This window comes from Crocodylus porosus, unplaced genomic scaffold (genome assembly GCF_001723895.1).
Source record: "Crocodylus porosus isolate Cpor-Errol unplaced genomic scaffold, CroPor_comp1, whole genome shotgun sequence".
In the NCBI taxonomy this organism is placed as follows: Eukaryota; Metazoa; Chordata; order Crocodylia; family Crocodylidae; genus Crocodylus; species Crocodylus porosus.
The window spans coordinates 8,353,726-8,366,145 of NW_017728886.1; the positions used below are offsets into that span (position 1 = coordinate 8,353,726).

The following is a 12,420-nucleotide window of genomic DNA, read 5'->3' on the forward strand; positions in this document are numbered from 1 at the left end:
AGATGATCTACTCAGGTCCCTTCCGACTCTAGAAACTATGAAACAACAGCAGGGCTAGAAGTCTGACAAGCCAGGAGTTAAGCAAGCCACTACAGAAAGCATTCAAGCAAGTGCAACACCAGACACATGGTGTTACAACCTGAGCAAGGAAGTCACGGTTCCCAGATGATGCAACATTTAGGCTGGAAGCAAATTAACAGCTTCAACACTGTGAATAAAAAAGGTACTGCATAAGCAGACTAGATGACACCAAATTATGTAAAAGCCAATCAGAAACGGCAAACCAAGAGATTTCTCACTGATCACCATATTGATTTCAAAGAGCAACCCAGGCCAGGCTTGAAATTTGGGAGAAATAAAAAAAATAAAAAAAACCCCCTAACAACAAAACCAAAACAAAAACACTACCATCTTGCAAGTTTGCTCCTGCATAATTCAGATTTTTCTGAAATGCATTATCTGCTGGTTCACATCATCATTGCTACTTATACAGAGAAGCAATGCATTTTATACGACAATATATTCAATTGCAAATCCTATTAATAATCATCAGCCGTAACCAGTGAAGCTCCACAAATTAAGTCAGTTGTGTTTATCTTTCCAGAAAGAAATACCTCCTCCACTTCTATAAGACGCACCGATTAGTATGGATGTGATGATCATCTCAGCACCTGAAAGAACTGGAATTTGAGACCAACACCAGCTGATGAAATGGCTTGTACACAGCCATTTGCAAATGGCACTCTTGCTGTTAGATATACCAGGCTCTACAGGTGGGATATCAGAAGCTTAATATATTCCCTAAAAAGGGTCTGTAATGATGGGATGCCTAACTAGGACCATTGCCCACTACTTCATGAAACTCCAGGACAAATCACTCTGGCCTACAATTTCTAGAGAACATTGGGGATATGGAGACACTTCAAAAGACCATGATTTTCAGAGGATGTGTATTCAGTGCTTCTGAAAAATTCAGACCTTTTTAGAGCATATGCTTTAGGCACCCAAAGGTGACTTCTCATTTGGATTCAGGTTTCAAATTTCACATGGTCAGTTTACAAATCACTGAAGTGAAGACAGCATCCAAATCAAGGGAATACTGAAGTGCATCAGTAAAGGTCTTTAAGATCCCCACATGAAAGATGATAAAGCAGCAAAATACTACTAAAGGCTAAAGGAGTAAATATCTGCATAGAAATACTCTTACCCACATGCCAAGCCAATGTCATAGGACCCATTTCTGATGCCGCCTGCAACAAAGATACCTTATCAATATTTTACCGATGCCTACAGCAATCATTGGTTCAATGACGTCTAGCTAGAGGACTATGTAAATCTGCCCCAGTGTAAGCCAAACCATTTTCTTTTTAAATGATTTTCAGATAAGACAGTTTCAGCCCTTCCATCTCGCTATAATTTCTACAGAAATTAAATGACAGGATTTTCACAAAAGGCTTTTAGGTTTGAAGGCTACAACCAGTCCGGCACAGGCAAGTATTGAAAACACGTAAAAGACAGAATTAGGGATGAGATTATAAAACTGGGACAGGCTGACTCCAACAGGGAAGATCAATACCTTGCATGCTTACCAGCTATATTGATCACAGCTTGCAGCCCAGAGGAACACTGTCTGTTGACACACGATATAGGTACAGTCTCTGGGATGCCACTAAAGCAAAACAAAGATAGAGTCAGTCGAAGACTTCATACACCCAACAATACAACTGAAGAGAAACCTCATTCCTTATATTTGCTCTTGAACAAAACGTGCTAAAGACAAACCCATCTATGGCAGGGTCTGCTTTGCTGCATTTTGTCCTAGGCCAACAGCAGTGAAAACTGTCTCCAGACCAGATCGGCGACTGGAATCAACCTGCCAGAGCCGACTTTGTTAAAGCTAGAAATGAGTCTCCTTGGAACAGATGTTCTTTGCAAGAGTGTCAGGCAGCCCCATTTCATTTGTCAAGATTTTGGGTTAGACAAGGTCACATGCCATACTGAGGGGGCAAAATGGCTTTGTAAAAATTCAGAAGGACATGACAGTCACTGATGGTTTGCAACCAGTGTGGATGCCTTCACTGGCTCATGAGTAGTTGACAGAAGACAAATCAGTCAACTTGACAATAAAACCTGGACAAAAAACCCATCCTGAATGATAAAATTCCATTAAAAAGAAGCTCAATTTAACAACTCTCCCCCTCCCCACCCAACATCAGGTATTTCTGCCCGTCATTTCCAGGAAACACTTAAATCATAATGGAAGAAAACGAAGACGCAGGTTCAAGCTTCCAAACAATGTTCTCTGTAGTTCCAGACCCAAAGGGCAGATAACACTGTAGTTTCATAATGCTTAGGGTTGGAAGGGACCTAAAAAGATCATCAGGTCCAACCCCCTGCTCCACGCAGGAATGAGTGCTGGGGTCATAACACCGCAGCCAAATAGCTGTCCAGCCTCTTCTTGAAGACCCCCAAGGTAGGAGAGAGCACCACCACCCTTGGGAGTCCATTCCAGAGCCTGGCAGCCCTAACCATGAACTGATGTCTCCTTATGTCCAGCCTGAACCTTCTCTCTAACAATTTGTGACCATTCTTCTTAGTGAGCCCAGGTGGTGCCCGGGGGAACAGAGCCTCCCCCAATTCCCACTGGTCACCCCTGATGAGTTTGTAAATGGCCACCAGATCCCCTCTCAGTCTTCTCTTGTGAAGGCTGAATAGATTCAGGTCCTTTAGCCTCTCTTTGTAGGGCCTACCCTGCTACCCCTTGACCATGCAAGTGGCCCTCCTCTGGACCCTCTCAATGCTAGCCACAACCCTCTTGAAGTGCAGCACCCAGAACTGGATGCAGTACTCCAGCTGCAGCCTGAGCAATGCCACGAAGAGGGGGAGAATCACCCCCCAGGACCTGCCTGTGATACATCTGTAGATGCATGATAAGGTACAGTTAGCCTTACTGACCACATCCTCACATTGGTGGCTCATGTTCATCCTGGAGACAACAATGACTTTCTGCCACCGTGTTGATAAGAAGGGAGTTCCCCAGCCTGTAGGTGTGTTGCTGGTTCCTTCTCCCTAGATACAGCACCTTCCACTTGTCTGCGTTAAACACCCTATTCTCATCTGCCCACCTCTGTAACCTGTCTAGAGCTAGCTGGTTTCTGTCCCTCCCCTCCAGCGTGCCCACCTCGCCCCACAACTTGTGTCATTGGCAAATTTGGACAGCATGCTTTCCACACTCGCATCTAGATCTCTGATAAAGATGTTGAACAGTACAGGCCCCAGGACCGAGCCCTGGGGGACTCCACTGCCCACATCCCTCCAGGTCGAAAACAACCCGTCCACCACCAACCTCTCCAGTGTTCAGGGCCATGGACTGCCAATGACTTGTTGCACCTGTTGTTTGTGCTGCGCTGCAAGTCTCTGGAGAGTGAAGTCACATGTTTTGTGACTGACAGACCCAGCACAAAGGGCAGCAGTGAAACTGTCTTATTAAAAGGATCTCAACTCTGACTTACAGGGTGCCAGGAGTAAATGTTCAGGACTTCGGTCCTTCTGCTAGCACCATTGTATTACAGCACCAGGCACTGCACTAAGCAGAGCTGCCGATCACATATGACTTAGTGAGAGCAACCGGACTTACAGGCACAGCCGGACATGGGAACGATATGAAGACCCCCTAAGTCCCCAAGCCACCTCTTTCCCTTCCCTCTCTCCTAGCTTTCTCTAGCTTAAAAGACGCACAATAACATAATGCAATACATTCATAATGCATTACGTAACTATTTCACATACAGGTACCCCTCACTTAATGTCATAGTTACGTTCCTGGAAAATGCGACTTTTACAAGAAACGATGTTAAGCGAATCCAATTACGTCACGGTAGTTGCCCAATAGCAGGTGGCAGCCAAACGACGTTATATCCAAACATTGTGCGACTTTAAACGAGTACATTCTCCAATAGATCAGCGACGTAATAACAACACAACGTTAACCGGGATGAAGTTAAGCAAGGAGTACCCTTAACTGTAATAATGTATACATAAGCAAGGAGGCTGCAGCTTTATGAAAGCTTATTCCTCTCCAAACCAGTTAGTCTCTAAGGTGCCACCCTGCCCTGCCTGCTGCCAAAGGCATGAGAAGAAAATCTGATAATCGCTACTGAAGAGAACAAATTACACCTAAGGATATATCATCCCCCTTCCTAAAACGGAGAGGGAAGGAGCAGAACAAGGGAGGGGAACAGACCTGGCGGCCTTGGCATCAGGAGTCAAAAATTAACTTCTAAGCAAAGAGCAGCTAGGGCTGCATGCCGACCCTTGACCCCGTCCCCCGGGCACCCACAACACAGCTCGATCCAGCCGGGACACAGCTCACCTTAGAAACTGCGCGATCCTCGCAACGCTGGCCCCCGCGCCCGGCTGCAACACGTTGCCTGCGCGTAAACACACGACCGATTAGTCGAGTCCTCTCCGTCCCCGGGAATTAACTCTCCCCGAGCCCCCGGGGGGCTGGCGGGACTCACCCACACAGATGTCCCCCAGCTTCTCGGGGCTGAGGCGCACGTCACGCAGCACGGCCGTCATCGCGGCGCAAAGCAGCTCGTCCGGGGTCGTGTGCTGGGAGGGGGGCACGGGCCCAAGGCGCTGGTGAGAGCGGCCTGCCCCGGGAGGCACAGGGAAAGGGGGGCACCCCTCCCCTCAGCACCCCCACCCCTCAACCGCCTCAGCATCCCGCCGCCTCAGCACCCCCACTAGGCCGCGCTACCTGGAAGCCGCCGCGGCGGGCGCGGGCGATGGGGGTGCGCCGCCCGTGCACCACCACCACATCCTCGGCCCTTGGGTCGCGGCTGGAGCAGGGGGCGGCTGCCGGGGCGGCGGCCCAGGAGCCGCCGCCGGACACATGGCCCAAAACTACCTGCACCCGCCGCACCGCGCGCTCGCCACCCGGCCTGGCCGCCATCGCCATAGAGCACCACCCGCCCGGCTAGAGCGGCCCCGCCGAGCACTATAAAGCGCCGCCCGCCCGGCTAGAGCGGCCCCGGCCTCTCGTTTGCATAAAGATGGCGCCCCAAAGGCGTGCGAGGGCTGCTGGGGGTGGTGGGCCCACCATGCACCGCGCCGCCCCGCGTTGTGCATGCCGGGGCTTGTAGTTCTGCCCCCCCCCCCGGGACAGGGCCAGTTGCCGGCCCCCCTGCTCGCCTCGCAGGTGCAGCCGGGGGTGTTAGGAAAAGCTCTCCCACTAGGCGGGCCGGGAAGCACTGGGTCAGGCTGTACAGCGAGGGGGTGCATTCTCCATCCCCGGGAGGTTTTCAAGACATGGGTAGACAAAGCGGTGGCTGCGATGCTCTAGTTGGGCCTGGGCCTGCTTTGAGCGGGGGGTTGCACCAGATGCGACTCCGGAGGTCCCTTCCCACCCTCCTCATCTGTGACTGCGACACTCGAGTCCTTGCCCCGTAGCTCAAGCTGCAGGCTGATGCTTCGCTCCCCAGAAGTAACGGCGACAGCAGCTATCATCTGATTTCTTCTGGCCTGGCCGTCCTGGACAACACAATCCCCTCTCAGCGAGATCGCAACAGAACCGGTGCCTTGCCCGCAGGGCGTCTAGCAGCTCCCCCATGGCGCCGTGCCGTGCTGCGGACGCTCGGCGTAGAGGCTTGGTGCCACGGCCCTGCCGCCGGGCAGGCTTTGCTCCCTTCTGATGGAGACGTGCAGCCAGGCGGCGAGACGTGTCGCCCAAACCTACACTTTTGAGGCACGGTGGGACTGCACCTTGCAAGCTCAGTACTGTCGTATGAAGGGGGAGCACATTTCTTTTGTTAATCAAGACTCTTCTACCCACCTTGAGGCATTGAAATGACCTCACGCTGTGGCATCAATGCCCAGCCCAGGAATCTCATCCTGTTCTTTGCCACATACTATTGCCAGGGAGCAATAGGTCTCAGTTGTGGGAGCAGAGGACAAACTGGAGAACTAGGAGAGTCCCCGTGGAAATATTTACTGTGTGTGCTTGTTGTTCCCTTTGCTGTTAGGATTTAAGCTGCACAGGTCATGAAGACCTGGATACAAACACCTTGGGGAAAACACACCCACCCCTGTTGAGGTATAATCTCCATTACCTCCAGTAGCAATAGCACTTGCCCAGAAGCTGCCACAACCTGAAGCTGACTGAGGCCTCAATCATGGAAGGACTTAGCGTGCAGATAATTTTTGCTCAGGAAAACAGTCCCACAGAAGTGCACAGGGCCACTAGCCTGAACAGGTCACTTGTGCATATGGCCCACTTTCACAACTGAGGCTTCAACGTCTCTCAAGCCTGACGTCCCTCTCAGAACTGAGGCCTGGATTCCCTCGTGGGAAAAGCTCTGCTCCTTGCAACACAACAGCAAGGCAGGCAGGCAGAGCTCCTGCAGCTCAGGCTGTCTATGGCTCTGCAGACAAGAGCTTCCCCACTACCCTCCCACCCACACATCCTCAGCCCCTCAGACCAACATCCCCTGAACAGGGGGGATTCTCATCCAGAAAGTCAGGGGCAGAGCAGTGCAACGCAGCTGGAACAGGAGGCTATCATAGCCTAGTTCAGGGAACTCGGCTCCTGGCCCTTAGCTTCGTATCATTCAACCTGGAGGGCTCCAAAAATTTGGCTGTGGGTGAGTGGTGGCAATGTTAATTGCTGCCCCCCCAGCACCAAATTTCCAGACTTACGGGAAACCCTATGGGCAGACAGGGTGGACCTGCAAGGTAAATCAGGTACTTGGGGTCAGAGTAGTGCAGCGCCCGAGCCGAGCGGCCCAATGCAGGATCCAAGTGGATGAGGTCAGGTCTGGGTGGGTGCGGCCTGATCCTGGCACACGCAGTCTTATCTGGGTGCACAAGATCGGATCCAAGCAGCACGAGGTAGAAATTAGGCATTCAGGGCCCAATCCAGGCAGCAAGATGCCAGATCCGAGCATGTGGGGCCAAACCCCAGGGGTCAGGCCCATGCCACTCATCTGGCCTGCAGGGCCAAAAGGTTAAGCAGCACTGCATCTGGATGCACTATACCCTGGAGCATACACATGTGCTACCTATTTGGCATATGCGCACATGCGCATGTATGTGCGCATATGTATATTATACTGCTTATTTTATCTCATAATAGAAACACTTCTATTATTTTTCCCTCCAATAAAATTACATTGGTTTCATAATACCACAATATTTTAAAATATTTAATTTCATGCATCAGAAAATAAAACGGGTTTACAGCATTTTACAAAGTACATTCAACAAGGCGTCCTGCTTCCCAAACCTGCAGTATTAGCTTCTGTTTCACATGGGGTTGGTTCTGCCAAAGTTGAAATGACTTAGACATACTTGATGCACCGCTCTCAGTGCAAGTGCTGGTGTGCTTCCCTGCTGAAGTGCTATAATACTGATAGCATCTTTGATCAAATGCAGGACATGTCAGATGAGGTTTGTTACACCACTGGAGAGGCATTTTTGGTGATATCTTTTTATTGGACCAACTGAAAGAGATGTTACACAATTAGGTCTTTTGATGCATCTGCTTTCTAACTTTGGCCCTGGTCCAACAAACAACTTATCCATGTGGGTAAATGTGTGCACATGAACAACAGCCTCATCTGATAAGAGTATTTGCATATGTAAAGTTATTCACATCTCCCTTTAACATCAGACCACAAGAGAATAGGAGAATAAAGAATTAGGAGACTAAATATCTACTGCATCTGACAGCTAGTGAAACTACTGCTTCAGCTCAGGCAGCAAAGGATCATGCTTGTAACAATGACGGCCAAAGACCAATCTTGCCAAATACCAACATGGATGGCCTCAAACAATGAATAGGGAGCACGAACTTTTGGTTTGATTGGGATACGGGGAATCCATCATTGCTGCCTTGCTAGGATCAGAAGTGCCATGACTAAGATTTAAAAGGCTTGATTCACCTACTTAATCTGTCCCTGGCCCCCGCAGGCTGGTGGTGGTCAGGGAACAGGAAGACATCCTAGCTCAGGGGTGGGCAAAATGCAGCCCGGGGGCCAGATGCAGCCTGCCAGATTCTATCCGGGCCGTGGGGCACCTAAAAATTGTAAAAAATTAATATTTATCTGCCCTGGGCTGCCTGTCATGCGACCCTCGATGGCTTGCCAAAACTCAGTAGGCGGCTCCCCGCCCAAAATAATCGCCCGCCCCTGTCCTAGCTCTACTCCCTCCTGTCAGTCTATGGCCGGAGTCACCATGTCAGTGCAGGCAGAGGGATGCACCTTTATTGAGGCCACAGGAATTATTAGCACGCTGGGAGGAGGGAGGATTTGTGACTCTGAAGTCATGTTCCTGAGTCCAGTGGCCTCCCAGAGCTGCTGCCAGTGAGCCACTTGCACAGCAGACCTTGCTGCTCCTGAAGTCAGATTGCAGCCCTTGGAAAAAGGGTCCGTGTGAAAACATGGCTGCTTAGGGAGGCAGCTGGGAGCCACCCTGCAAGAGGGCTAGACCCTGCTCTCAGTCATGACGCTGCTGATCAGATTACAGCTACAATGCATTAGATACCACAGCTACAACCAGGCTGAGAGCTCTGGTCCCAGAGGAATACGATCCCCTCTTCCCAACTCCACCCTACCCAATGCTTCCTCTTCAACAGCCTCCCAGCTCAAATGCGATCTCCGCCTGCACACCCAAACAGTGAGGCTGCCCCAAGTACAGGAAGGGCAGGATGGGATGTACTGTACTGCAGGCTTGGTCCAGCTTTGGACAAAATGATGCATAGAGATTTCAAGTCTCAGAACTTAACAAATACATTATTTCTAGTACAGTCCATTAATTGCTTAAATATTCTATTTTTTTCAATTAAAAAAAAACACTTTACAGCTGCTTCCACCGGCTGAGTCATACAAGGCCCCTGGGTTTGAATTACAGCCTCAGTCTTGCCCTCTGGGAGTCAGCTTTCTGTAATCCCAAGCTCTGTTTCCTTACATACAACTTGCCATCTAGTTATTTTTGGCCTGGTGTGAAGGAATCATACAGATTTAGAGGCTACAATATAAAAGTCAGATGATATACAATATCACACTTGAGCCTTTTCCCTAGAGAAGGAAAACATTATTATACATGTACAAGATTATACAGTCTCGGTAATATTGCAGAAGGAACCCAGAGCAATATTTGATCCAAGCAAAATGCTTCTACTATACACTGGATGAAAGTACTTTCAAATCCACTACATAGAAAAAAATATATACATGGAATATAATTACAGTCTCTTTCCCTAGTTCTGTTTTGTACATAAAAAACACTGCAAGGGTCATTTAAAAAAATAAAAAAGGCAAAGGCACCTGAGGAGTGATTCATATCTATACACACGCACACGCGCACACGCACACACATAGGAGAGAGGAGAAGAGCAGAGAAAGGCAGGAGGAGATCCCAGTGCCCAGCTGTGCATGTGTCAGGAGGGGACCTGGAAGGTGAAGTTCACCCCTGTACTGGACTCTGCACCACCGTATGGAGCTGGGTGTGACGCTGGCTTTGTGCTGCCCTGCTTTGTGGGAGCCGAGTTCTCCCCTATTGGGCATTGTCCTGTGTGATTTAGCTGCATCTGGGCTCAAAGCCTTCTCTGCATCTGTTAGCAGGGAGCATTAACTAGGAGGGCACAGTCACAAGGGTCTGTGTTGCCTATCCCTGCCTTTCTCCTACCCGAGTCACTGGAAGCTCTGTTTGCACAAGGCCTGTGAGGATGGAGCCCACCAGTGCCTGCTGCCTTTGGTCCTGTAGAGCACCCTGAGCTCCCAGCTCGTCCCGAGGACTCGCCCGTTGGCACAGCAGGATGCCAGGCTGCAGTGCTGAAGCATCAGCTGGGGTGGGGCACAGGGTGGCAGGGTGCTCTGCCAACACAAAGCCACTTGGGAAGAGTTCCTTATAGCCCTTTGGAAAGCACAGCTAAGGCAGCGCTCTCCTCCCCTTCTCCGAGTGCACGCAGGTTTGTCCTTGTAAGGCTTAGTCACGAGCTGAGCTAGTCCCCAGCTCAGGTGAACCTAGACGTAGGTGGTGCCCCCACACTGTCCTACATGGGCTACAAGCATCCTGGGCCACAATGCAGAGGGGACAGCTAGCTGGTGAGCAGCCGACACATCTCTCCCCAACATGTAGGCTGGCAGTGATACCGCCTCCTACCATGCTGTTAAGCCGGTGGAAAGGGAAGCCATGTGCCCAGTGAAAGGCCTGGCACAGCTCACTCCCCCCGGGGCAGCCAGAACCGTGACCTTAAGGCACAGCACGGTCCTTGCTGCCATAGGGCAGGTTGCAAAGTGCCCTTACAAACTCCGCTGGGTCCCTGTCCTGACTTTTCATTTGAGGGAGGAAGGGAGCACCGTAGAACGCATTTGCAAACAGCCTAGTGCACCATGGCATGCTTAAGCCCTGCCTGAGCCATCAGCATATATTTCATATTTCAGTGCCCGGAGTCAAGATTTCCCAAAAGCCCAACTGTGGCATGTAGGATCAAGTCCAGATGGCGTGGCTGGGAACAGGACTCTGTTCTCAATTCATTTAAGAGTGACTAAGGACTTAAAAACCTTAACTGTGCTGGTTTAAGGGAGAACTATCAGATTAATATTAAAAAAACACTGTTACAAGGTTATTGATGGTACATTCAACTAGTTCCTTAAGGCAAAGTTCTACCAAATGCCCTAGAGAATGAGATCTATTTCTTTTTCCCCTGAACCACCCCATAAAATTTAGTAGAAAATGACAGCTCTGAGCCAATGCACTTCAAAGTCAATTCTGGATTTTAAGTCATTTGTAGAGAGCACTAGTACATATCTATGAAGTTGTATTCTTTTTATCCCCTCCACTCCACATAGGGAAGTAATCTGTCCATACGACTTCTCCAGATTTGAAACTGCTTTCGTGTTCACGGATTTTACTTTTTTACTTTGTGCATTTCCCAGCAAAGAAAACAGTTTGGGCTCTTCCACTTTGGCACAAGGGTCTCTTCACTTCAAGGCACAAGACTGGGAGAGGGAGGAGGGAGAATTGCACAGGCAAAATTGATTTCAGTTCCTCTTTTTAATTACAAGCAAATATTTTAAATTTAGACTCTGTATTTTTTTAAACACTCGGTGCATTGGGCTGAGGCTACCTCAGCTGTGCTCATTTCGTCGCTGCTGCCTGCTTTCTTCATGAAGTAATATATGCCTAAGTACACAGTAAAAGTGTTAAGTCCTGCTTAGGTCCTAAACGGAATTTAAGGGGAATTTCTTTGGTGCACAGGCCCTTCACCAGTCCTGTGCCGGCAGCTGAATATCATCTCCACCAGGCATCTAAACACAGAAAGGGTCAAGATTTAACCCACGATTGCAGGCCATAAACAAGTTAAAGCATCTTTAAAAGCAACAACTGCTTAATTCTCCCTTGCGATCAATACCGGACAAGCAGGTTTTGTATGTGCAAATTTAGCCACGCATGTAGTGGAAACTGGTGGAAGAGCACATGTACACCATCGCGCATGCAAGAGGAAGCCACAGTATGGAGGAAAAGAAAAAAAAAAAAAGAAAAAAGTCAGGCCTGGTATGTGGCATTTACCCCAGAGATTGCAATAGCTGCTTCCACATCATTTCCTCTACTAAGTCCCTGCTCCTGCTTGATCTGGACAGACCCAGCTTTAAAACTACCCTGCCATGTATCATTCCAGTTCACATACTGAAGGGGAAGGAGGAATCAGGTCAGCATTTGAAGCCACAGTTTTAACTCTTTCCACCTCCTTAACAAAGCAACGGGCCAAAACAGCTTGCACTACAATGCAGTTGCCAGGATATCATGTGCTCTACTGTAGTATTGTTTTTGGCAAAGGGTATTAAAGAGATAAAACACTGCCTGTGTAACTAACAATGTATGACAGCATATGACCACAGTGAATAACTCACTGCCCTGGGTGCTGATCATCTTCATTTTATATCACTGATGTAAAATACAGGGGGAAGTGGTGAAGCTCCTGATTGAGACCAGCATCCATGAAAGAAGAATCAAGCCAACTGAGTGCACTAGGAGGCATAAATAGGTTGGAGAACACAGGACTCCTGGTGTCCGAGAAAGGCACACATCCCATTACAACAGCGTTCCCTAAGCAGTGTGCTGGGACAGGTATTAAATGGTTAATTTGGTATGCACTGTGGCATTTTGGGGGTGTGCATACAACTCTGCATCAGCCGTATTGGTGATCCTACCCCCAACTCCTCTCCAGACACACTGCCTCCCCTGCCAAGTGGAGCATTCAGTTATCCTTTAACTTTTCCTAGGGGCTTCGGGATGGGGATAGGCCCACACAACTGGTGGGTTCAGGGTCTTGGAAGCGTGGCAGGATCGCTCCCTATCCCAGGGACAGCAGCTCATGTCAGGGCAGCAGCTGGTCCTCAGGGAAGCTCTGCTTTC

At 49.4% G+C, this 12,420-nt stretch overlaps 1 protein-coding gene across 1 annotated transcript in view; it reads right to left on the reverse strand.

The window, feature by feature from the left end:
• Positions 1-4,972, reverse strand: part of ACAA1 (acetyl-CoA acyltransferase 1) — a 15,931-nt gene extending 10,959 nt beyond the window's left edge. The window contains exons 1-5 of the mRNA XM_019530051.1: positions 4,763-4,972; positions 4,521-4,614; positions 4,373-4,430; positions 1,590-1,669; positions 1,208-1,250 (exon numbers count right to left, since the gene is read on the reverse strand). Coding sequence (XP_019385596.1) covers positions 1,208-1,250; positions 1,590-1,669; positions 4,373-4,430; positions 4,521-4,614; positions 4,763-4,963 — 476 coding nt within the window. The 5' untranslated portion in view covers positions 4,964-4,972. The remainder of the gene's footprint in view (positions 1-1,207; positions 1,251-1,589; positions 1,670-4,372; positions 4,431-4,520; positions 4,615-4,762) is intronic.
• Between the last annotated feature and the right edge of the window lie 7,448 nt (positions 4,973-12,420).